The 27,782-nt window shown below is 35.2% G+C and overlaps 1 protein-coding gene across 1 annotated transcript in view; it reads right to left on the bottom strand.

The window, feature by feature from the left end:
- LOC113095125 (mitotic spindle assembly checkpoint protein MAD1-like) overlaps positions 1-27,782 on the bottom strand; it is a 33,300-nt gene that overhangs the window by 1,073 nt on the left and 4,445 nt on the right. Inside the window, exon 2 of the mRNA XM_026260773.1 lies at positions 25,185-25,375. Coding sequence (XP_026116558.1) covers positions 25,185-25,375 — 191 coding nt within the window. The remainder of the gene's footprint in view (positions 1-25,184; positions 25,376-27,782) is intronic.

Below are 27,782 nucleotides of genomic sequence, written 5' to 3' on the forward strand. Positions count from 1 at the left end.
AATCTTTATAAGCCACAAAATAAAGATCTCACTGCATTATTGACACATAACTGACACATTCCTGCAGTGTCTCTCAGACAGTGTGCCATCCCGGATCCCGAATGAATGGTCAGACACAGAATTACAGTATTTTAAAATTTCTGTCTTGGCGTGTGCACACGCAAACATAGTCTATGTCGTCTTAGCTGAACGTTTGGGGAACAGTTGAGGGAAAATATCTGATGTGTAACAAATGTAAGGTCCATACAATATAAATATATAAATATAAACCTGCTGCCGTCTGTGCCATTCCGGTTTATATCAAGCTGTGATTAATAACAAGCTCTTAGTAAGCAGAAGACACACACTGATGTTAAACAATGTAAAAAAAAAAAAAAAAAAAAAAAGCAAAATTTGGGGATTAGTTTGGGTTGGGTTTGTTAATGGAATAAAATGTTGTCTTCTGTATTCTATTCTGAAATTTGCCTGAGAATTAATACAATTGTTAATCACGAAAAAACAAGCAAAAACATAAAAACTAACAGTCATTAACTAACAGAAACCAAGTAAGAAAGGTCACTAGCAAGTCAAACAACATTCAAGTTTATATAAGGCTGAGAGTAATGATAAGCTCCGAGAAGCAGAAGACACAAACCAACAATCCGTTGCCAAGCAAGTAAAAAACAACAACAACAACAAAAAGTAACTGTCTACTAACAGGGACCAAGTAACAAAGGACAAATAAACTGAATCACTCACTAACAGATATTCACCAAGTCAAACACAGTTTATATCAAGCAGTCAGCACGGTTTAAGTTTACTAATAATATGCAGCCAAATGGCAATAAAATGCTCGATTTCCCTTTACGTACATACATCCCTCAAAAACATCAAAGAAATAAAGCCACGAGTCTGTGATTAATTGCTTGCCCAGAGTAGAACCAAGAGGGAGCAAAAACAAAATGAGGGCATCAATGCACAATGGTGCTCTCCATGTCGAATCTTTTTAAATCCGACCTCCATAAGGAGAAGTTAGCATCAAATCTGTTTTACATTCACAGGGAAAAGAGGACTCTTGTAAAGATGCATTCTTTTTTTTGCTGTGATTTATGAAGCACCATAATAGTATTCCTGCCTCATAACACTACAGCACCCCCTTGACACCAGACCTTCTAATACCTGTCCCACCAAAACCGAGCGCATATGAAAATGCCTTTCCTTTGTCTCCAACTTGGTTTTGTTTTCTATTTTCCCAGATCGCATTTTAATAAAAGGTCAGCCGGTATATTATTGAGAGGGAGTTATTCAGATTGTGACCTTATCAATGCATTTTTGTATTGCCACCACCACAAAAGGGTGTTATGAACAATACTTGACCTTTCAGCTAACAACAAGTTTGTGTTGATTTTGAAACCTTCCCTTAAGTCCACATGAGAGAAGAGAGAAAGACTATTATAAAATGAGAAGAAAAACGATTAACTTTGGGTATAGTGGGACCAACAGACAATAAAAGAATTAGTATCGTTTCTCTTCTTTCTCCTTCATCTTTGCATTCTCAACGGATGCACAGTTATTTTGTAATTCCCAACACTGTCAAGCAAGGATCCATCAAACTCCTCACAGAACTTCATGTAATGGCATCTCCTGCTGAGCTTTCTTTTTAGAGGATCGACTCCATCTCGTTTCCTCACTTCTAAGAGTTTGTCAAATGCAGCATTTGGACTGAAGGGGTGTGAAGTGAATAATTACAACATTTTGCATTTGACCCAAACAGCTGTTTCTTATCGAGGACGTAAAAATGAATGTGTAAAAACCGTATTTAGAGAGTGAGGGGGGAGACAAATATGCTTGCCTAGATTTTGCTCAAGATGCATTTTCAGTACATGGAGTGACACCTGTAATGACTCAGCCTTTAGGAGCTTCCAGGGACTTAGACTGTAACAGCCTATATACTGTATCTCCTAACAACTCCAGAGAGAATCAACACACACCACGAACGGCCACCAGCACAAATACCAAATAAATACATAGTCCTGGAAAGTAAAAACGGCTGGTCTCAAGAGGAGATTTTACAATATACATTCTGTCTGAAGTCATCAATCTCCACACATACAAATAGACAAGCAATTTTCTGAACCAATCTCACTACAGCAGAACGAAAAACATCTTACAGTACATTACCATTAAAACGTTTGGCATCATATTATGTAGTCAAAAGTGAGAGTGTAATGACGTTTATAAATATTACAAAAGATTTCAATTTCAAATGAATGTTGTTCATCTGAGCTTTCTATTCATTAGAGAACACTGAGTGTTTTCCACAAAAATATTAAGCACCACAACGGTTTTTCACTCTGATGATAAGAAATGTTTTTGAGCAGCAAAGCAGCATATTAGAATGATTTCTGAAGGATCACGTGACACTGAAGACTGGCGTAATGGCTGTTGAAAATTCAACTTTGTTATCACAAAAATAAATTACATTTTAAAATTCAAGAATTCAAAATTCAAACTGAATTTAGTTATTCTAAATTCTATTAACATTTCACAATATTACTGTTTTTGTTTTGTTTTTGTTTTTAAATAAATGTGTCCTTGGTGAGTATAAGAGAATATTTTCAATTTACCAAAACATCAAAAGTTCTGTATAAGAGGGGATAAAAACTGAAGTAATACAAAGTTTGCAATGAGCCCAGTAAACACATACACAAAAAAACGTCATGATCCAGTTGGATCTTTGAGCCATTTGTTGGTGCGAGAACATCCCACCGAGCTTAAAGACAGGAAACGGGAAGCTGTCATCGCATCGAGTGTCAATCAGGCGGAGGTGTGTGAAGAGCAGTAATTGGCTGTTAAATTAGCTTTATCTACTGATTAGGCAGATGTATAATTAGCCAACTGCTCCTTGCTAATGGCATATCATACTTTACCACATCCATGACATAAGATACAACACATGCACTGCAGATAAAAAGCTACATTAGCAACTCAATTTCACACTAAATTTGACATATTTAGACTAGAAAACAAACATTTTAGTTCAAAATGGGTACAAAAAGTATTATTACATGTCGTCACAATGTATGTCACTGTATGAAATAATTTCAAAATATCTATGAACTGAATTTTACATATACATTTTTACATATACCCCAGAAATAGATTCAACCTAGCTGCTTTGACAAACATGAGGTGGTTTGTAGGAAAAACAACAGATGTGTTTAGAGGGGAAATTCTCCATTTATGATGTCATTGACAACAGATGGTGTAGATCTAGTGACTTTCTAAAATATCCTGAAAATGTGACTAGCAATTGTTTCCCCATTTCTCAGATACAACTTTGACAGTGTAGTTCTTTGCGTTCATGAAGACATGTAGACTGTTGATTTAAAATAATTAGGCTAAAAATAAATGTATTTATTAGTACTTGCAGACCCAAAGTCAAACTGAACTTTAATGAAACAAATATATCTTTAAATATAAAGAAAATATGCAGGTCTAATAAAAACGGCACACACAACTTTTCCCACAATTAACCGTGAGCTGGTTGAAAATTGATTCAAATAAGTGACAATTCAAATCGGCTGACATGCTAAACAAATTACGATTCAAATAGGGGTAGGAGTTTACATAAATGTATGTCTGAGAGGAACTTACTTTCTTTAGAAAAGTTTAAATGGTATTTTTTCTTTTTATCTTGCCTCTGTATAATGCATATTAAAGTTCATAAGTGCAGAGCTTATTTGTTTACAGCGGAAACCAAGGAAACACTTTAAGTGCCACCTGTTGGCAGAGAGTGAATCTGCGTCTCGTTTAGCTCATCTGCGGTTTCATGCAGATTTAATGTATAGTTTCACAAATGTGAAGTCAAACCATTCTGATTTTGCTTAAAATTTTGAAATTATATAATCAAATTTAGATTAAAAGCTGCTCATGTTGCATGTATGCCACATCTTTGTTTGAATCATGATTAAATGCAGTGGTTGCCATTTCATTTTAAATGTAAAGAGCATCGACAAAGCCTTATTTTGTTTATATGAAAGATGTATTTTATTTGGGGCTTGTTTTAAAGTTTCAGTTTAGTTTTGTTATTTACAATTATATTATATTTAAATTCAGTCATTTAGCAGACGCTTTCATCCAAAGCGACTTACAAATGAGGACAATAGAAGCAATCAAAACAAAAACAGAAACAAAAAGAGCAATAATATGCAAGTGCTATATTAGTATATTATAGTGTTATATTTAAATTTCACAAAGAAATGTGCAGCATTTTGTCCAAGCAATGATAAAAGCACACATTAAATTTATAATTTGTCTTAAGAAAATAAATTGTGAATCAAATCGAATCGTGACTTGTGTGAATTGTTACATCTCTACTAGATTCATTCAAATACATTTTGCCTATTTTATTTATTTATTTATTATTATTGTTTAAAATAGTATTTAGGCATCTCCCAAATTTGGTTACAGGAAATGAATACCATAAAACTAATACAATGTTATTCAACTATTTTTCCTTGCACTTATGCCATGAATTGGAAATGTTTTTAGAAAAAAACTGAATAAAAGGTCCATTGGCAATCTAGTTCGTACAACATTTTTGCTGTGTCTACAGCTAGTGCTTTATGATCTCCTAACTGAGCGAGTGTCAGCCAAGAGACTGCAGAGAGGACCGCCTCTCCAACTGGAGGAGAGGAGACGTAAATGAATAATCAGATATATGCAAATGAAAAACAAAAAGGTTCAATTTAAATGCAGATTTTGACATTTTGCCTCAAAAAAAAAAAAAAAAAAAAAAAAAGACGAAAAACAAAAACAAGATGAGTGGCAGAGTAAATTCTCAAGACTATTTTTTTTAGCATTTATAGGACTTGTAACTGAAAAGTGATTACAATTCTAGAAATCAGTTACACAAGTAAAAAAATAAATAAATAAAAAAGTAAAAAAAATAAACATTTGTAATTTTTATGTGACTGGCTTCCAGTGTCATCCGCATCCAGCTAGTTTCAGCTGTACAAAACAGCTAGTTTTTCAGTTTGATATTGCGGCTTATGAACCAGAAGTCTCGCCCGTAGGCTTACTTCAGCATTGAGGAATATAGTGGATAGACAGTGTGCGAATATTAGCCCGAGTTCTCAGAACACCTAAGAAACTGCATACCAACACCCTGGAATCCATTCTCAACCCCCCAGTACTACCATTTTCTTTTTCATCTTCTAAGAAACTCTCACACATTCTCTTGGGTGTTTGAAACTACTTTTTTATTTGCATCTCTCAGTTACTACAGTTGTAAAACATTCTCTTGCCAGACTGTTTTTGTATCTTCAGTCTAATCCAATTAAAATCTATCAGTACAAAACGTTTGCGGTCCTTACAAAACTTCTTTCCCAATGATACTCCACCACACGCAAACAACTGCTGCTGTCGTGACAGGCTAACACGACGGCTGACATATGCTTTATTAATGGAGAGAGAACTAGAAGGAATAAAAGTGAGTGTCGATCTGTGAAAGAATGTCACATGGAATAGCACTTAAACTGCGTCAGGAAACTCTCTCCACTCGACAGCTGTGTTGGATGATGTCTGCTAGTTTAGGCATTCGATCTTCAATAGACTCAGCAGTCTCTAGTGATCAAAACAAACCTCCATCCACTCAGTACATTTCACGATTTCTCCAGAATACAAGAGAGAGTTCACGCATGAACACACATGCACATGCTGGATGTTTGGCTAGAATCTATAAAAATGTTTCGCATGGATTAATCTTGACCGGATGTTCTTAGATATTACATACAGTCAAATCATATCAAATCATTGTTAAGGCCTAAAGATCACAATTACACAATTTTTCTGCATCAAGAAAAAGAAGAACATAAAAAAATGAGAGGTTAGCATGTCAAATTTACTTTAAAATCCCATGGAATCTTGGATATGCAAACAGGATAGTAAATGGCACATTTTCTGTTCAGTGTGTCCACAACTTTTGCTCAAAGAATTTCCATAAGGACTTTTGTACCATGAAGAGAGATTTTACAGTTAATAAATACTAAAAGGATAAATACTCACTTCATTATTTCAGTTTAACATAAAATTTCCATAAATAAATAATAATATTCATACAAATAGTGCTTAAAAAAGTTATTCGAACACCACCACACAGTGTAAAGTTTTAACCACAGCTGCCCTAAACAGTATTGATTATTACCCAAAATTATTCTTTATATATATTTTTAAGTTTCTTAATTGTTATTGTATTTTAATGTGTGTAAGCTTTTTTAGTCACAGTAGTCTTTCTAATGCTAAATTATAATTATTGTTGTTATCCATGAATTTTCAAATACCGTATTTTTCGGACTATAAGTCCGCACCTGAGTATAAGTCGCATCAGTCCAAAAATACGTCATGAAGAAGAAAAAAAAAAAAAAACATAAGTCGCACTGGACTATAAGTCGCTTTTATTTAGAACCAAGAGAAAACATTACTGTCTCCAGCCACGAGAGGGCGTTATATGTTTTCAGTGTAGACTACAGGAGCAGTGAGCAGCATAGAGCGCCCTCTCACGGCTGGAGACGGTAATGTTTTCTATTGGTTAATTTTTCTCTTGGTTCATTTCTCTTGGTTCATGTCGAATCAATTTTGATAAATAAGTCGCACCTGACTTTAAGTCGCAGGACCAGCCAAACTATGAAAAATAGTGCGACTTATAGTCCGGAAAATACAGTATACTGTTTTACAAGACAGGCAGAAAAAAAATTGTAAAGCACTTTATTTTTATTTTTTTATGCAGATGCAAAATTACAGTCAATAACAACAGAGACTATGGAAAAGTACCTAAAACAATGCCAGAAAGAATGTAAGCTGATATTGGATTAACTATTACAGAAATATAAAAAATGGTTTTGGTTATCACCAATCCTGTTAGTTTAGGGCAGCTTTTGCAGAAACCTTACATTGGGTGCTGGTGTGATACATTTGTTAAGCACTGTATATGTATATATATATATATATATATATATATATATATATATATATATATATATATATATATGTTTGTGTGTTTGTGTGTGTGTGTGTGCATACACTCACTCGCTATAATACATATGTAAATAAATAGTACATATATTGACTAAAGAAATTTTATTTTTAACCAGGCTTGGAAATCTTGGAAAATTGTCTGATTCTAGAGAGGTTCTAGAAAGCATTTGATTGCACCTTTCTAGCTGTTTCTTTTCTCAACTTATTCTTCAGTTATGATTTAATGGGGTTTTAAGTCTTCATATTTCAAATGTATGACCTCAAGAGCTATGTGTAGCAATAAATATAATAATCACTGGTGTGTCAGAAGTAGTTCAAGGCACCACAGTGGATCCATGAAATAAATTCAGAGTTCAAGCTGTGAATGCAAATGATATTGGTCAATACAGGATAGCAAGTAGTTCAGTCTGAGAAAGAGAAACTCTTCCGAAACACAGCAGTAGAGGACCTGATTAAACAGTCCACAAGAGTGTATTGACTGTGGCTGGACAGGCAGGGGAAGACGGAGATTCACTTCTTCACATCAACTGCACAGACAGGGTCCAAAAGCAACTTCGCCACACCTGCAAATGGTGGGTGACGTGATAAAATATATCAGCCGTTATTACTTCCTACCTGGCAGAAAAATGTAGTATGCACTTTTTAAATTAGATAATAATAATAAAATAATACTTCATGCTGTGTGTATCTTTCTCTCCCTTTTTTGGTTTTACGTGAAAAAATATTCCATATGTGTCTCTACATGGAGATGAAAATCTAAGAGTCCTCCAAAAGTGTCAGTCATTTAAGAAGAAACTCTTATTGAGTTGCAAATTTGATAGCGGGGAATGTTTCAACAAAGTGAAAAACAACCAAGAGATGAACAAAGTTATGGAGCATTTGCAATAAAACTCACATGAATTGATTTCTGCAGAACAGCTGCAGATGATGTGACCGTAAGCAAATAAATATAGGTGAATATAACAGTGACGGGTTACTAGGAAGGCTTATTTGATTGTAACCAATCGCCAGGTAGGCATACAGCTGTGACAGGCAGACACATATAACAGTGTCCTGTATGGAAAGAGGTTACCCCAGTTGACGGTTATTCATCTTCACCTGTACAAATGAACATTGAGCATCAGCAGCTAATTAGGCACATGGGAGTGACGTCAACGCCCCTCTTCAACTGATTAGCTAGAGAAGCTGTCAGTCTAGAACTAGAGGACCAATGATGATAAAAGCTCGCCTTGAGTTACTTGAAACTCTAACTGCAACATTTGGAAAAGCAAGCACAGAACATGGAAACAATTGTGTAGGAATAAACAGTATAAAAATACAAAAAATAAAATATGGGCAGAAAATGTTTGAGAGAACAAAAAACAGAGAGGAAAACATGATTCTGTGTGCAAGTTGGATAATTTTACATTAGTATTTCAGTTTTGTGCATTTTGATTTTAAATGTGCTTTGATTCATGCTTTTTTTTTGTTAATACATTTTTTGCTTTCTATTCTGATTTTTTTTTTTTTTTACTTTTGTGTAATATATTATAACTTGAATTTTAGAGTTTTGGCTTCATGCTTATTTTTTTTTTTTTTTCGTGACTGCAATACTTTTGGTGGAAAATTTATCCCATAGACACTTGCAAGTTCATCTACAGCTAATCAAAGCTATTTTATCTTTTGGAGCTCATCTCCAAAATCAAATACATGATTTAAACCCCTAAAAATAAACTTCAAACTCAAAAGCACAGCATCTCATTAGAAAATGATCCAGGGAATGAAGAAAATGTATCGACCATGCGAGTGAACTTTACGCCTTTGCTTTGATTTTTATTATATTAATGCATATTGTCATAAATTACTGTTACCAGTTCTCTGAAGTTCCCTCACTTGCAAACATATTCTTGATTTCACTCTCATTAATAGCTCATCAGTGAGTTTAATCAGCGAGTCTATCAAAAGGTGTAATCATCTCCTGATTGGATGAGAGGAAATGCCAGAACGCTGATCAAAACATCCATAGATATACCTGCTGTTCCGATGTTGACAATCAAAGCAGCCCTACTGTTACCATGGAGATTATCAAAGCCAGAATCTTCGTCATCCTGACCTTTGAGGTTAGAGCAAGACATTGCATCGGCAAAGGTTAACACATGGACACACTTAACTGTCAGTTAGTGTAGGCTCAGAGGATGACATTTTGAAGCCATTATAAAGGCTATGTGGATGATTTACATAATGAATACAGGTCAAAGCTTAAGACACAATGATCAGCTATGAACTTTAAGTAAATTCTACTCTTATTTAAATAGAAAATGTTGACAATTAAATATCAACAGGTTTATTTCAGATATTTAAAATATATGTTAATGACTATTTGAACATTTTGATTCAGTAATCTTATATTGCACAATATATGTTGTTAAAAACATAAATGTATTTACTTATATTTACTTATATATATATATATATTTATTATATAAAATATCGGTCCAAATATATCAGCCTGGGCAATACATCAGTGGAACACTATTGGAGAAATAATTTTTTAATTGGCTTTTGAGTAGTCGGATGTACATGATCTCACTTATTACACAGCTTCTTGCTACATAAGTAAACAATTAGACAAAATATTGATTTGAGGTCTGCTACATGAGCAAGCTCACAAAGCACAGGAATTTCTACTTAATATTTCTCAGGAACAAGGGATTACATCACAATACAGCTCTGTCTGCTTTAAAGCAGGCACAATACTAGAAATCTAATGAGCAATAACTAATGTAAATAGCATACATTTTTTCCCTTTGCTTCTAAATTGCAAATTAAAATAATTTAATGTTCAGTCACCTAGCAGTGTATTATCCCTTACATGCATACCGTAATTCCTCAAATAAAAGCCGGGTCCCTTTATTTACCTGAACTGCAGAAGGTAACAGTCTTTTATTTGAAGCAGGCTTTTATTAGAAGCAGCCCTTTATTTCTAATTCCATCTGTTTGATAAGTAATTGTTTTAAATATCCCGTTTTAAATTAAAAGCAACAGCGTTCCAGTGGACAGAGATAATAACATTAGCACAGAATCAATCACCAAAAGAACCAGTTCGGTTCAGACTTCACACTGAATCATACATCGCAGTATCATCAGCTTCTCGGTTCTCGAATTGGACGTGTCAGACAGAAACGGTTCTCGGTTCAGTGTACTGGTGATCCGAAAACTGATGCAACCGGTTCTTGACTCGAGAACGAGAAACACTCCGGCAGTGGGCGTGTATGTTCGTTATCTGGCTCTGCTGCACAAATTTTCCCCCGGCTTTTATTTAAGACCGGTGTCAGGTGTCCAGACATTTTATCCTACCCGGTCAGATTTTCATATATATACATATATATATATATATCTATATACATATACATATACATATATATATATATACATATATATATATATATATATATATATATATATATATATATATATATATATATATATATATAAAATGTGCACATGCTGTTTACTGTATATTTAAAACTAAACTTGTTTGCACTTGTGCTATAACGCTGAAAATAACTTAAATTGCACATCCAGTTTTGATCGTGCAGATAAGAGCAATAAATCAATCAAATCTGTAAAGGGTCTACTTTTTTTGTATACATCCATGATAAAAACAAAACGCTATACTTTTGTAGAATAAAGAAAATAAACAGTGTGCGTTATCTGCCATCTCTGTCTCTGTCACCTCTCTTCACAGACACCTAAATGAAACAAACCGAATCTCAGAGAATACTTGCCTCAAATACAAGAGAAATATATCTATAGAAAGCTTAAAATGTCTAATGTTAAATAAACAGATTCAAGTAAAAAACAAATAATAATTTTTATGTAATTTGTATGAAAGTAAGGACTGGTCCAGTTTCTCCTGTATCGTCTTATTATTGATAATGTGTTCCCGCCTACCTCTTAGCGCGCTGTTCATATGGAAATTAACTGAGGTGAGCCAGGTAATCACGTACATGCTGCCGAGAAATTACATAAAACGTAAATAATCATCATAGAAATGTACTTTTTTTTACTCTTCTACATGGCCATGGTGAAGTTGAGTTCCATCACAGACTACTGGCAGCAGAACAATCTTTTCTCTGTTCCTTTTCCTGCCACAATCATGTCAAATGACAGATACCGCACCATTTCATGGAATCTGCACATGAGTCACCCAGATGCAGACCAGGACAATGACAAAAAAAGGGGCACAGCTGGACATGACCATGTCTTTTCAGGGTCAGGCCCCTCATGGACACAATCCGGCTTGCATGTAAGGCCATCTATCAACCATGAAAAAATTTGGCAGTGGATGAAAGAATGGTGGCATGCAAAGCAAACACAGGAATGACTCAGTACATGAAAGCCAAGCTAATCAAATAGGGCTTCAAGTTGTTTGTTCTTACAGATTCATCAAATGGATATACTGCAGATTTTGCAGTTTACACAGGAAATAACCACTTTCCCACAGGTCATGGACTTTCATATGATGCTGTGACATCTCTGTTGGACCGTACAGTTTTGGGTTCTGGGTACCATGTATAATTTTTACACTAGTCCCAAGCTCCTAAGAGACTTGTTTGCTTCGAAGTTCGGTAAATGTGGGACTTACAGAGACAACAGGACAGATTGCCCTCGGAATGCAGCTAACTCACTCACCAAAAAATCTGTGATCTGCTCCATCAGGTGGATTTGAGACAAACATCTTGTGTTTGTGAAATGGATGGACACACGAGAGGTGTCTGTCTGCTCCACCATCCATGCTGCTTACACAGGAGACAATGTGCAGAGGAGGGCGAAAACAAAATGGATGGAGGAAAAAGAGTTTTCAACGTCCTGCACCTCTGTCTGCCTACAACCAGCACATGGGGGGCGTTGACCTGTCTGATCAGCTGTTACAATACTACAGTACACAGCACGAAACAATGAAGTACACTTAGCAACTTCTACACTTCTGTAGCTGTTACAATACTACAGTACACAGCACGAAACAATGAAGTACACTTAGCAACTTCTACACTTCTTGGACATTGCTGCCACCAAGGCTTTTATTGTACACAAAGAGCTTTATGGCACCATGACCCACAAGGAGTTTATGAAAGAAATAATTGCAGAGCTCTGTGGTGTGTCACAGAAAATAACACCAAAGCGGGCCAGTGCTGTTCTATTAGACTTTAGCCATTTAGATGTGTATACGAAACTGAAAAAAGCACAAATGTCAGGGCATGACAAAACTTCTCCAGGCCCCAAAAATAACCTTAGACTCCAGAGGGTTAACAGAAATGCCCTGGCAAACAGAACACCCTAGCAATGCACTAACAACTGTCTATAACACCTTAGCAGCATCACAGAAATGCTCTTGACCTATAACACCCTAGAAACGTGGAGGGAAGTTTAGCACAGGCACCACATTAGTGAGGCACCACACACTGTTTCATCAAATAATGTTCATGTACAAGTTATAATTCAGTGGTTACAGGGAGGGATTATTTTTGCCCCTGGACTTCGTAAATTTCATTCTCTGAAGTGAATTAAATAGTCAGACAGGACTTCAAGGAGTTTAAATAGAGGACTTGATGCCCAGTTCCAAAAACACCCCCGCAAAAGCACACATTTCTGCCATGAATAGAGTGAGAGCTCTCGAGACCAATGTGCTCTTATGCTAAACCCTGCGACAAACAAAGAACATTTTGTCAAAGCACGCTAGACAGAATCAAGCCTTTTCAGCTGCATCCAGTTTATGTCTTCACATCACTGAATAAAAACATACAGCACAGCTTAAATATTGCAGATAAAAGGAAATGTAGACTTTGATCTGTCCTTTGAAGGTAAATTTTCTATTGGTGATAAAATGTTAGATGGTGAAATTAATCTAATGTTATTTGAAAATGGAACATTGTATGCTACTAAGCAAATGCATCCACCATCAAAGCACCGAGACCCTAATTACAGCAAAGATGAGAGGACACAAGAGTATATAGTCTTCCTTTAAAGGTGCTGTAGGGAACTTTTGTAAAAAAATATTTTTTACATATTTATTAAACCTGACAGAAGAATATGAGACAGATAATCTGTGAAAAAAATCAAGCTCCTCTGGCTCCTCCCAGTGGTCCTATTGCCATTTGCAGAAATGCATCGCTCCCGTTAAGAAACAACCAATCAGAGCTGCGGTCCGTAACTTTGTTTGTGTTCAAAATGTAGAAAAATGTATATAATAAGCAAGTACACCATGAATCCATTTTCCAAACCGTGTTTTTAGCTTGCCCTGAATCACTAGGGTGCACCTATAATAAGTGTTTATATTCGGACTATTTTAGATTGCTTCGGGGATACCGCGGCGAAGTAACCCAGTACCTTGTGATTCTTCATAGACATAAACAGAGAGAAGTAGCTCTGGCTACAATGTTCTTCTGCAAGACGCAAGCAGTTCTGTTTACATTTACATTTAATCATTTAGCAGACGCTTTTATCCAAAGCGACTTACAAATGAGAAATGTTTATTAGCCGCTAGAGCGTCAAAAGTTCCCTACTGCAGCTTTAATGGAACGGTTCATGTTATTACGCTACACTCATAAAAAATGCAAAAGTAACATAGAACTAGTTTTTTACATTTTCTGAGAAATGTTTGCTGCAATGATGATAAGGTATTCTATGTGGTTGCTGGGGGGCTGTGATGTCATTGTCAAGACATTCTTTACCATTGTTTTGTGGTTGCTAGTGTTTTGCTTGAAGTTGTATTGTTACTATTGTATATTATACATAACATTATGACCACTGACAGGTGAAGTGAATAACACTGATTATCTCTTCATCACAGCACCCGTTAGTGGGTGGGATGTATTAGAGTGAACCTCAAAGTTGATGTGTTAGAAGCAGGGAAACTGGGTAAGCGTAAGGATTTGAGCTTGTTTGACGAGGGCCAAATTGTGATGACGGGGTCGTGCATCTCCAACACTGGAGCTCTTGCAGGGTTTTCCTGGTCTGCAGTGGTCAGTATCTAACAAAAGTGGACAGGTGACAGGGTCGTGGGCGGCCAAGGCTCACTGATGCACATGGGGAGCCAAGGCTGGTCCGTGTAAACCGATCCAACAGGCAAGCTAGTGTAGCTCAGATTGCTCAAGAAGTCAATGCTGGTTCTGATGGAAAGGTGTCAGAACACACAGTACATCGCAGTTTGTTGTGTATGGGGCTGCATAGCCTCAGATCAGTCAGGGTGCCCATGCTGACCCCTGTCCATTGCCGAAAGCTCCAACAGTAGGCACATTAGCTTCAGAACTGGACCACGGAGCAATGGAAGAAGGTGGCCTGGTCTTATGAATGCCATTTTCTTTTATGTCACATAGTTTCATAAACTGACAGCTGAAGGTCTGGAATACATGACAGCTTTCATTGGCATAGGCCCGCCCATGAGGACGTTTGACCGACATGTCAAACAACCAATCACAATTAGTTTTCTTTCAGAGTCACATTTCGAGGCATGGAAATGTTGCCAAAATGACAGATTGGTGTGTAAAACTTTTGGACGTATTTGAAAGATTTTATGCCGTGAACTTTAAAGATTTCAAATGCATGCATCAGACGTTCAGCCAGCGATCTGAGGCCTAGAATAACATCACGTGGACGGCCGGGTTCATGTGTGTCGCTTACCTGGGGAACGCATGGCACCAGGATGCACTATGGGAAGAAGGCAAATCGGTGGAGGCAGTGTGATGCTTTGGGCAATGTTCTGCTGGGAAACCTTGCGATTCACCTGGGATTATGAACGCAATATTGCGTAGCTTCTCAGCGAACTTCAGCTCTGTCTATTAAGTGCCGCTCTATTTGAAAACAGGTGATCGACATTTACCGCTAATCACAGAACGAGCTTTACTGACGAGACATGCATGACAAGCGCATGCGATTAATCATGCAGCGCTAACAACGAGTTAGAGGTATTGACTTGGCCTCCAACTTTCCCAGATCTCAATCCAATCTGTTGAATGTGCTGAACAAACAAGTTTAGAGGACTCAATTTACAGGACTTAAATGATATGCTGCTAACATTCTGGTGCCAGATACTGTACTACAGCACACCGTCAGGGGTCTAAAGGAGTCCATGCCTCGACGGGTTGGGGCTGTTTTGGCAGCAAAAGGTGGACCAACACAATAATAGGAAGGTATTCATATTGTTTTGTCTGGTATGTGTATATCAAATATGTAATATGCAATATTTTATATTAAAGTTGATTAAGAAATACTTATAAAAAAAATGAAACAAAGAATAAATAAATACAAAACAAATACATTTATATGAAATAAAGGACTGGCTGAAAAATAAAACACACTAAAATAAAACCAATAGAAATAACTAATTACAAAATAAACAAACAGGAAACAACCAAAAATAGAACATTGTTGTAATATAAATATAGTTATCCTCACATGAAAAAAAAATACAATTTCAAAACCCACCAACATATCTGTTTGTTTTCTGTTTTAAAATGTAAACTGTGCTTGATTGGAGAAAGCAATACCACTGATAGAGGAAGCAATGTTTTAAAGTTTAACATTTTTTTAATGCATAAAACGCTAATTGATGGACTGGAGTCGTGTGGAGTACTTGTGGATTATACTGCTGTATTCATCAGCTATTTGGACTCTTATTCTGACGGCACCCATTCCCTGCAAAGGATCCACTGGTGACTGGTGAGTAAGTGATGTAATGCTAAATTTATGCAAATCAATTGTGATGAAATAAACTAAAATTTTCAGCTAATGTTTGCTTGAACTATTACTGTAAGGAAGCTTTGTCGGCCTCAAACAAACTGACCTCAAGCTGTTAAACTTTATTTATTAAACTATTTAATATAGGGGTGCTCCGATCACGATCGGCCGATCGTTATGCGCATCTCGTCAGTAAAGCCGGTTATCTAATCAGCGGTTAATTCCATTAGGTGCGTGATTTCACATAGAGCAGCTGTTACTACACAGAGCCATTGTTAATAGAGAAGATGCGCAAATCCAGTTCATTTTCAGCGTTTATTGGTGCATCTTATTAGTTAACAACGACTCTGTGTAGTAACAGCTGCTCTATGTGAAATCACGCACCTGATGGAATTAACCGCTTATTAGAGAACCGGCTTTACTGACGAGATGTGCATTAACGATCGGCCGATCGTGATTGGAGCACCCCTAATTTAATTAAATGAAAAAAAAAAACTCAAATATTTACAAATTAGAAATGAGTCCATGAAAAAACAAATGCCAACTAAGCATCTCACAAAATAAAATGAACAAAATTAATACTTTAAAATTTAACTTTAATATCAAAAACCAACCTGAGAAGCACTAGACTATAAAGAATTAACACGCTGAAGTTTAATTGATGTTAACAGTGAGGTTGCATTATTATGGAGTGTTGAAGTGTTCAAGAAGACAAGTACAAAAGGCCAAAAAAACATATACACACAGTGTCAAAATAAGGGATGTTAAGATTATGATCTGCCCTGTGGCAGATGCTTTCAGTTCAGCTACATTCAAGAGTCTGAAAAAAAGTTTTTGACTTATAGTCGAAATAAGTCTCTGATATTCAGACTTTTGACTATCAGCATAAAATTTGCCACTAATAGACAAACAACCAAAAAATCATCACCATACATTGTGTATGGAAAAACAGTTGGCTAATCCATCCCTAAAGTAGTTTTAACTAGATTTGAAGTACGGCCAAAAGGATTGCAGCATCCTTGTGACACATTCTTAATGGCATCAGGTTTCCTACTTTATTTCTCTCTTAATTGTGACCATTGATTGATTATTTTCTCTGCCTGGCTCCCTGTTGAGATGAGCTCAGCAGGGAAAGAGGCTGATTGGTTTTGCGTCTGAGAAACTTCTGATTACTACTGGATCTGAAAACATAGCTGAGGGCAGCAATCACGGCATCCAATCTGGCCTGACAATAACTGAAACAGAGTTAAGAGACGATAAGAGAGAATAGCAACTTAACTGCAAAACTGCTGGACAATGAAGCGGATGCTTCCATAGGTGTCGGCTGTTTTCAGATAAACACTGGAGAGCTCAAATTAAACTGTCAGATACTGTGATTGAGGGTTACGGTTAAATCTGTGTGTGTGTGTCTGCATATCGAAACATTGCAGTTATTTTCATGTCAAATCCCTGTCAAAGAGGGGCATCTATCTTGATAGATTTTACCAGCAAAACAAAATTGAGTATGAATGATTACAAGCAAGTATTTGTTTGATTTCTAAACGTTTTTTTAATGCTTAAACTGTTAATGATGACTATTCTCATGATGAAATGGCATGCAAACGGTTGAAACATGGTATTTAGAAACTTTTACATGTCAAATATAAATGAGTTCATACTACGATCATGAATGATTTAGCGACATTTGCATTTTCTACACTAGTGAAATAAGCTATCCCACTATAAAGCCTCATCTAATGCCTCAATCTTTTATATAAAATGGCTTTGAACATGATTAAATTGGCAGAGACAAAGATAATGTAATCCTAATTTAAAGATGGTTATACTATATTCTAAACATAAGCATTTACAACTATGGATGCATAGATATTGTAATTCCTTCCAATACTGATAAGCCAATAATTATTTTCATATTAAAGTTATGAAACATTAATTAAATGAAAAAAAAAATTGATATTTGCTTTAGATTACATTTGACACTTTAACACTACATTGTTACTGTTTTTAAAAATAAAATTAAGTCAGCGTTAAATGACAGCAAATAAATCTTAATCTAAAAATAAGGACAATTAGCATGCACAATTTAATATAAATTAATGTTCAATGGCCATAAACTCAAATGCATCCCTATGTAAAACTTAACAAGAATTAATAATGATAAAACATTTTCTGCTGGGCACCTTGCAGGAATAATTGAGATTTAGAACTCTCAACCTAAAATTTGTCAATTATGTGTGTTTGGCCTCCGGTTTAGAAGAGTTAAGAAAATACATTGTTTTCTGACTATAGTTTTTTGCCTACACAGAATGCCCTTTTAAGAACACAAATCTAAATTCATAAGCAATAAGTCTATGATAAGTCCACACTAACATGACGTTAAGATGTTACTCCATATGCCCTAAATCAATACAAACCAGTTTATCTGCAGCATGATCAGATTTAACAGCTGGACTGAAGTTTGCCTCAGATTCAGTTACTGCCTTGAGTCACTGTCAAATCTGATAATGCAGAAAACCAAAAGGGCTCTAAAATAATATTTATATTTATATACATATATATCCATCCATCCATCCATCCATCTTAAGATTGCAAGTCCCATAGACATTATAGGAACCAAATCAGAATACCAAAGCAACCTTATATCAATCAATGCAGTATACAACATCACAGATTATTATGACCACTGTGCACTGTAATAATACTTTTAGGGTATTCTGTATGTTCTGACATCATGATTTGCAGTGAAGAATGAAAGTAAGGAAAGAAAAGCTCAGAATAGTATTAACATCAACTCTAATATAAATATTTACTCGCATCTGCTGAAACTATTAACCATGATTAAATATGAAACTAATGAACAGAGAGACAGCAGTTGTCTCAAAAGTTTAAACTCAAATCTCATTGATCTGAATTCAACTATGAAAAAAGGTTTAAATGTTGTGTACATAGCAATTAGTTTCTGTTTGTTTTATAAAGAATTTTGTGCATATTTCTTCATATTTTAATATTCAGACCTCATTGCCAACATGTTTTCATTTAAAATTACAATCAATGAGTCACAACTGACAGATTACAACAGAAGACTATCAAATCTTATTGGAGTGTTTGTGTGTGAATGGTAACATTTGAATTTCTGTGATTGTGTGTGTGTCTGTGTGTAACTCAAGGTTAACAAATATTGACAGTGAATTATCTTCAGCAGAAGGGTCGCAGGTGGCTTCAACAGGCCTAATTTCACAGGCTAAGGCAACATGCACACACACACACACCCACACCCCAAAGAATAGACTTCCTTATTTATATGACACCAAAATGCAAAAAATCTGTCATATCAAAAAGGCTTTTATACTACAGTAATATAGTATTTTCTAAGTCAAGTACAAGCATTTGTGTCAAGTTAAAGTAAAGTAATGGACACGTAAATGTAAAAGTGAACAGAAACAGCTTAGACAAGCCCTCATCCCTCTTACAGCTCTTGAACAGTGTTGGTTCAAGTCAACAGTCAGAGTTCTGGGATCTGATACTCTCAACGTAATATAAATTACACGCCTGCTCTCTTGTAGTTATTAATTTCCTGAAGAGGTGATTAGCAATTAGTTTCATTTAGGCAATTGAAAAATCAACTTGTTCTCTTAATAGATATAGCCTTCAATGAACACTCTCAACTTCATGAGGGTTAAAGTGCCATGAACAAACTATTTATCTACTTATTTAAACCACACAATTCTTATACATTCATCTTTGCAGTTGATCAAGTAAAAGGACATTACTATATTGGTTTGGTTTACGATCTTTATTTTATGCAGCTTTTCGCTTATGTCGTTCTATAGGCAAGACAAAATATTCCAGGATGCCTGCTATTAACTAAAACTGAGAAAGTGAGAATGAAAATGAGTAGAAGGGCAGTTTTTTCATAAATTGTATTCTGAAGTTCAGTATAAACAGCTTAAGATATCTGCAAAAGAACTTTTTTTCAAAATTAAAGAAGATTTACAGATTATCTGATGGCACGGCTCGACTCGGCTCGTGTTTCCACTGCAGTTTAGTATTGTTTTAGAGTGGGCGGGATTATTCACGTCGTTATTGGTGCGCCGCCTCTACTGCTGTGACTCGTGAAAAACTTTTTCATTTCATGGCACCCCATCAAGCTCTCGCTGGATCTACTCCTCTGCTATTAATGAGAGGACCGTCTTTACTCCCTAAACAGACAACGAAACGCAATTTTTGGGTTGTAAAAAAAGGTTCGTTCAAAACCGGTGTGTTCGATCTTTCACTGGCTGTGCTGATTAAAATCTAGTGGTTCTATTGTGTTCAGTGATGCAGGTAGTGAACATTCTCTTCAGCCAACCAGTGATCAGCAGAGTTTACACGTCACGTAACGATATGGTTCACTTGGAACCTCAACCAAGGAGGTACTAAAAAAAGTACCAGGTACTGATTTTCTGCAACAGCAGATGTGCTGAAGTCATTCAAAGCAAGGGCCTCTACAATTCCTTGAATTTTTGACAGCTGTAACTCTACAAATTTTTTGTTGCAATATAATTTCATACTGTTATCTAATTTTGATCACTGGTGTTTCCACAAAATAAAGTTGTTTTTTTGTTGTTGTTGTTTTGTTTTTGTTTTTTGTTAAAATGCCCTGGTTATTTTGTTATGTTTCTATAACAGTGGTATACACGGACTCATAATCCAAAGGTTCCAAGTTCGAGTCTCGGGCTGGCAGTAATTGTAGGTGGGGGGAGTGAATGAACAGCGCTCTTTTCACCTTCAATACCACGACTGAGGTGCCCTTAAACAAGGCATCAAACCCCCAACTACTCCCCAGGTGCCACAGCATAAATGGCTGCCCACTAGTGATGCGTGGGTCAGATTTTTTCTGAAATTATTTGGCCTGCCTCAGCCCGCACTGTGAATAAAGTAAAATTTCTTTACAAAACAAAAATTATAACATTTCTTGCTCTGAATCTGCCATAAAATAAAATAAAAGTTAATTGATCTTTGAAAAGGTGTACCTGCGTTATTATTCCATTATCATTATATTAGTTGAAACTGGTCTTAGAACGACAATATTATTGTTTATCGCGATAATTTCTAGGACAATTTATCGTCCAGCAAAATTTGTTATTGTGACAGGCCTAAATGTTGCACAATTTCTGTATGGAATGTACCACTGCACTGCTACTACTTCAACTAGACGGACAGTCTGATAAGATACCCACTTTATTCATCCCCAAGGGTTTATAAATATATTAATATATACACACACACACACAGAGAGAGAGAGAGAGAGAGAGAGAGAGAGAGAGAGAGAGAGAGAGAGAGATGCACATTCATTGCTATCAGTTAAAGAATGGTTGCAAATGCTGAATCGAATTTCATTGAGCCAAACAATGACATAACTGACAATGTTTCTACATAACCTGCCAACAAATAAACATGCTGTTTTCTTCTTTAAGTTTTAAGAAAATGTATTTATTTTTTTACATTTATTGTAGGTTTTGTCACATCTGCCGTTTTGGGAGGAGATAGTGTTGTTAAAAACAATGGGTGCCATTTAGTTTTGTGAAACCAGCCATTATTCTACCCCTGAACCACTTTTCTGCAGGGAAAAAAACACAATGGTTCCAGACTAGAAACCAGATTTGGCACCACACTGTTTTAGCGTGCATTAGAGAAGATTGAGATCGAATATACTGAAGTGTAGTCTTGATCTAATGTTATAAGCTGACAGTTAAGGGATTGACTATGTTTAAAACCAGCAAATATCTACATTTCTCATCTACCACTGAACAAATGTTTTTGCTTTTTAACACTTAGGAACCCATGTAAATGTGTTGTAAAATTTGACTTCACTTGAGTTGAAAGCTACACAAACTCAAACCAAGGATGATATTCAATGACTGTGACAGATTCCCAAGAGAATTTTCAGGACAACGAGTCATATTTTGACAAATAAGAGGGTAAAAAGTCTGTCTCTCATTATCTTTCCTCCTCATAAACCAGAAATGGAGAAAAATTTAAAAGCAGTTCTTTGATTCTTTGGGGATCAAATCATAACATGACTAAAGAATTGCTTTATTGCTCTACTGGAGGAAAAAACAACACACAAAAAAAGAATGGGATTTCCCTCATTTATCTTCAAGTGCCCATTCTATAAAAAAAATAAATAAATAAAAAAAATTTAACAATTTAATTATATTCAGAAAATAAAAAAAGAGAACAACTCTGGTCTGCAAAAATATCAACAATTCTGTGTTTTTCTGTCAATATGGGGTGCTGTGTGTACATTAATGAGGAAAAAAAAAAGAACTTAACTGATTTTAGCAAATGGATGCAATATAACAGTGAAAAATGCGTACCCACTGTATGTACGGTATACTGTCCATGTCCAGAGAGGTAATAAAAACATAATCAAAGTAGTTCATGTGACATCAGAGGGTCAGTTGGAATTTGTTGAAGCATCGAAAATACATTTTGGTCCAAAAATAAAAACAATTATGACTTTTTCAGCATCGTCTTGTGAGTGTGACTGCTGTGACTGTTGACGTACGACGCTCCTGACGTGTTATCTTTGTTATTGGGCGCACCAGAAAACACGTCAGCAGCGTCATACATACATTTTCAATGGAGGGTCAGAAAGCTCGCGGACTAAATCTAAAAGTCTAAAAGATGAACGGAGGTCTTACGGGTTTGGAACGGCATGAGGGTAAGTTATTAATGACATCATTTTCTTTTTTGGGTGAACTAACCCTTTAAGTTCATTAGTTTTAAATACATCAGAGTTCTTTCTAGGGCTGAGTGCCTGCATAAACAGTATATTATTTTAGACATGGGCTAATATTTAACTGCAATGAAAAAGCAAACATATGAACTCACTGGATTATAAAATCAATCATATTTAATAGTTTGTAACGCTAAACTAGTGAGAGAATCAGAAGTCCTCTCTAGCAGTCAAACATCTTTGGCTACATTGACAGAATATGAGAAAAAAACAATAATTTCCTTAGCACATGAATAATGTCTATTATTAAATTACCCCAACACAACTAGATGTACATAAATGTGAGTAAATGCTTACACTCACACAGCAATAATAACAGCAGAATGTAGACGCACTGAAGCTTTACTGCAGCTCTAATTAAACAGCCTGAGGAAAGTACCGATCAAATAACAAAAACATAAATCCAATTATTGCACTGTGTGCGCATGTGTGTATCTATAAGGGATTACTGAACATTTCTCCAACCCACAAAGAAAGAGCATTAATTAAGATAGATAAATTACATTTCCAGGTACACCGCTGTAAGAGCATGCGGTTTCCCACTAAATATGCATCTCACATCAAATAAATTGCATTAATAACACTTGGTTTGTCATATAGAATGTCCAAAATAAAAACAATGGTCTACTCATTGCATTATAAGAAGGATGATTACCATCTTAAATCAAGTGGATGCACAATAATGTGCAAACTGTATGGCAAAAAGCTAAATTATTGTGCACTGCACATTATCAAAACATAATGGTCTAAAGTTGAATACTAACTAATCTATAAGAAAAGAAGACTCTCAATACAGTTTTGATACCACAGTAAAACTTAATATACTAAAATATTCACAATGAGGTCAATAACTTAAAATTTAGTTCATGCATTAGTTAACACAAGTACCAAGCGAATACAATGATCTATACAACTACAGGACTTATTAGTTTTTGGTTTATGTTAATTTCTGAATATTCACGTTATATAAATCAACACTGGTTCATGTATTATGAACAAACAATATTGTATTTATGATTTAACATCAACCTAATGAATTAAAAGAAAATAATTAAATAATTCAACCTTTTTGTAAAACATTACCTTTATGTTTGCTCATCAATGGATCCTCTGCAGTGAATGTGTGCCATTAGAATGAACAACTGATAAAAACATCACAGTATTCCTTCTGTAATAATTATTTTTAAGCAAAAAGCTGCACAGGTCAAGCTCCATTTACAAGTCACAACAACCCAAAACAGTTTTAATTGGAGTGTTATTGTGGATTACGAACTGATATTTTGTGCAAGAAGCAAGAACTTAAAGCTATAATAATGGATTCGTTTCTTACAAACATGCATCTTTTCACTTCACATGGTGTTATTTGATGGACCGGAATCATGTGGATTATTTGTAGTATGCTGTGATGCTTTTATCAGCTGTTTGAACTCTTATTCTGATGGCACCCATTCACTGCAAAGGATCCACTGGTAAGCAAGTGCTGTAATGCTAACGGTCTCTAAATAGGTTCTGCTGGGAAAATAAAAATGAGTACACATTTCAGCCATTTTCATTTTTGGGTGAACTATACTTTTAACTTTAAAAAGAATTTTGATCATTGCTTCAATATTTAAGAAATAATTGAAGCAAACAGTTAGTTATACAAAATAAAAAGCAATTTATATATGCAACAATAAACAAAAGTGCACTATGATGTAAAGAAAGTACACAAGGGTGTGTTTCAAGGCATTATGAACTCATTTGATTTATTCTCATATACAATGCAATCTGTCTGCAAGTTCAAAGTGTCACCTTAACTCAGCTTATCTAGATAAAAAAAAAAAAAAAAAAAAAAAGGCCTGAATAAAAATTCTCCAGTCTTACTTAATCAGCTGAGAGTATACAGTGAAGTCACATCTCAGGGGCTGACACTCAACATACTAGCGTACTTGTTAACAAAATGCCAATTTCATTGATTGAAAGGTCATTGTTTTTCTCTACTTCCTGCTGTTAAAAGTAAAAATGCAATATTCCGTCATCTTCACCCACCTCAAAAATTCACTGACTGAGGAGGATGTGATGACCTATGAAGACACAGATGCACCTGAGGCTGGGTGAGCTGCTGAGCTGGTTCACATGAGGTTAAATACAACCGCAGTACTTCAGATGCCTGTTTTCGGCCTCTGGTTTTAAAGTCCCTCTTTTGATTTTCACGCTTCTCAGAACTGTGAGTCCAACAACAAACCACCAACTGTGGTATGAAGCTTCAGGCTCCTCTAACCAATGCGTCTTTCTTTTCTGAAAACCCCTGTAGTTTTGCCAAGGCAGTGCTTCAGAGTCATTCAAAATCCCATTGATGTTAATGTCATTGTTTTATAATTGAAAAAAAAGCTTTTGACTGCTGTTATGTTTTATATGTAACATTTGAACAGAACCCTAAAATAATCAAGTGACTACAAAATCAATGCATTCAAACTAACTGTAAAACTACAACAAAGATAAACTCAAGTTTTAAGTTTACTGTGTGTACTTTCCTAGTTTCCTTCTGGACTTTCTACTATTCTTTGAGTTTGTAAGTTTGTTTGTAAGTACTTATCCCATGCATATCATGACAATGTGTCCAAATAGCCACGTAAACACATTTCTGTATTGGTCATGTAGTTTCAAACACGTTTGCATATGAATTTACCTTAAACAATAATGAATCCTCCATATGCTCAGCATACACAGAAGTGAGTCGGTACTGGTTCTCCATGGTGATGTCGATCTGGTACCCGGTAAGTACGTAACAAGCCGTACGGAACTCTTGAATCTTCTTCTGGAACACTTCCTTCAAGCGCTGGTTCTTCAATTCTGCACTTTCCATCTGCTTCCGCAAGTCTGAAGAACATATATGTTACATTTGGTCATAACCAGAAGAACAATTAAATAATATGAATTATCTGATCTGAACAAGAGCAGCAATTTAACATGTAATCTAACACGTGATTACAATATGTAACGGAAAATAATTAGTTTAGACTATTCGTACAAATACCGGATTCGGAGTCTTTAACTGAAAGAAAAGCCTTACAGTCCAACTTCATCTGAAAGAAAGAGTTCTATCATCCTTTATTCATTTGTGCACTATACTCCATGCCATTTGAAATCAGCTTTGAGTGAGAAATAGACTAAAATTTAAGTCGCTATTAAATTATAATCTTCCTCTCTAGTGATCTTAATTCAAAGTGGATTAGTTATCTTAATAAATAAATGATTCAGAGTGTTTTTCTCAAATGGTCCAATTGAATAATTGAAAAAGTTCAACTCAAAAAAAGGATTTGGTCATTAATCAGACAATGTTACTTTTCTCAACAACCAAAATGCTGGTGTTCAGTAAATGCATGAAAAAAAAAGCATTTATTACAGTTATCCAGGGAAGCCATAAACGTTTTTTAATGACAGGAAAGTGAGTAAATGATAAACAGTTGAATTTTTGAGCAATACAACCAGACAATAATTTTGGTTTAGACAAAATATAAAAAGGACAAAAAGCAAAAACATCAGACCTCTCTAAACTAAATCTTATGGTCATTTTTTTGTTCTGTAAAAGTCATTTGAACACTTCTTGATCCATTTTTTTTCATACATCCAAAGATTATTACCATTTTAGCAGCACATCAACTATAAAACACACTTTCAATCTACCAATATAATAACTTTAATAGCTGGATCTTCAAATCAAATTACAGTCCAATAAACAAAAAAGAAAAAATGAGAAAAATAAGGTCTTATCACAGTATTAATTTGAATATCTTAAATGACAGAACAATGCAAAGCACATTTGAATTAGGCAAAAAGCCAAAAGTGTCTTCGTGTCAATATAAGGCTTCTGTACAGAGACCTCAACAGCAGTTTTAATTCCCTCATGAGGCTTCATGAAAATTTTATTACAAACAATAAAAGTTCTGCAGGAAAGAGAGAAAAGCATTCTGCTACGGTCCACTGTAATTGCACACTAGAACAGTGCAGTTAAACTGCAAAAGTTTAATTTATCATATAACTCAATGCACTGATGTGGTGAGAAGAGACAGCCTTTTGTTCAGTTGTCCTTTTCCTTTAACCATCCATCAGGGTCACTTTTAATTATATATCATGTTAATGTCTCCCTTTTATGCCTCCACTAGAAGCTTTTTAAAATGGGTATCACTTGTTTGTTTTCAATATAGAGAGTAGGATAGAAATTGCACACTAAACAACTCTCAACACAATCACTTTTAAAATGAGCTGCAATTAAAAAGTGCTGTATGTGGCCCTCATCTACATCTGTACAATTACCATGTCAGGAACTTTACTGAAGCTGCATGAACTGTGTTGAGATGATGCCCAGTCAGTTATTCACTGAGGAGGTCAGGTTCATTTTTGCTTCATAGACTTACTTTAGGATTTTAATCTCATTCGAATTGAACAGTGTTTTTCCTCATATAACCTTGGTAAAAATGGAGCAAATTTTTTTTTTTTTATCTAACCCTGAGGAATAATTAAGAAATCTACTTTCATCTGGATAGCGATATTTATAACAAGATGTTTTATTAACATTTGAAAACCACAAAGTGAAAACCACAAATACATTTTGTATTTGTTCTACACAGCATATTTTATTATTCTATTGTCATACATACATACATATATTATTATTATTATTTATTTTTTTATAAATGCCACTGGTCTGATATTTTGCTGTGCAATGCAAAGACATTCATAAATTTTTTATGTGGCTTAAGTGTCCAAATACTTTTCGGGGTCACTGTATATCTTATGTTTAAAATATTAGAGGTGGCTTAACCAATCCTGTTGCCTGAAATTAGTAGAAAATATGGATACACAATGTTCCCAGTAATGAGCACACATTAAACACTCTTTTCTTTTCCAGTTTCCATTACTTGAATCAATTCTAATCTCTTTTTAAAAAATGCATCAATAAATAAATTACAAGCAAATTACAAGCAAATAAAAAATAGACAGTTTGCATACAAACCCAAAAAGCTGTTTATGCACTTTTAAGAACTTGTTCTTAGCATTAGTAAAGTAAACGAAGGCACACACAAAAACAACAACCAAAAAAGAAAAAAAAACTAGATTTTTGCAAACACAGGAGCTTGTAATCAACCAGTTGAGATGGGAGGAAATGAGGTAATAAAATGAACGAGGAACAATATATAGCAAAAAAAGAAAAAGAAAAACAGTGGCAGCCAATTTAAAAGCAAACCTCAGGGTGTTTGTTTACTCATGGGTCTGAGTCCTAATT

Source organism: Carassius auratus, chromosome 1 (genome assembly GCF_003368295.1).
Source record: "Carassius auratus strain Wakin chromosome 1, ASM336829v1, whole genome shotgun sequence".
Lineage (NCBI taxonomy): Eukaryota > Metazoa > Chordata > Actinopteri > Cypriniformes > Cyprinidae > Carassius > Carassius auratus.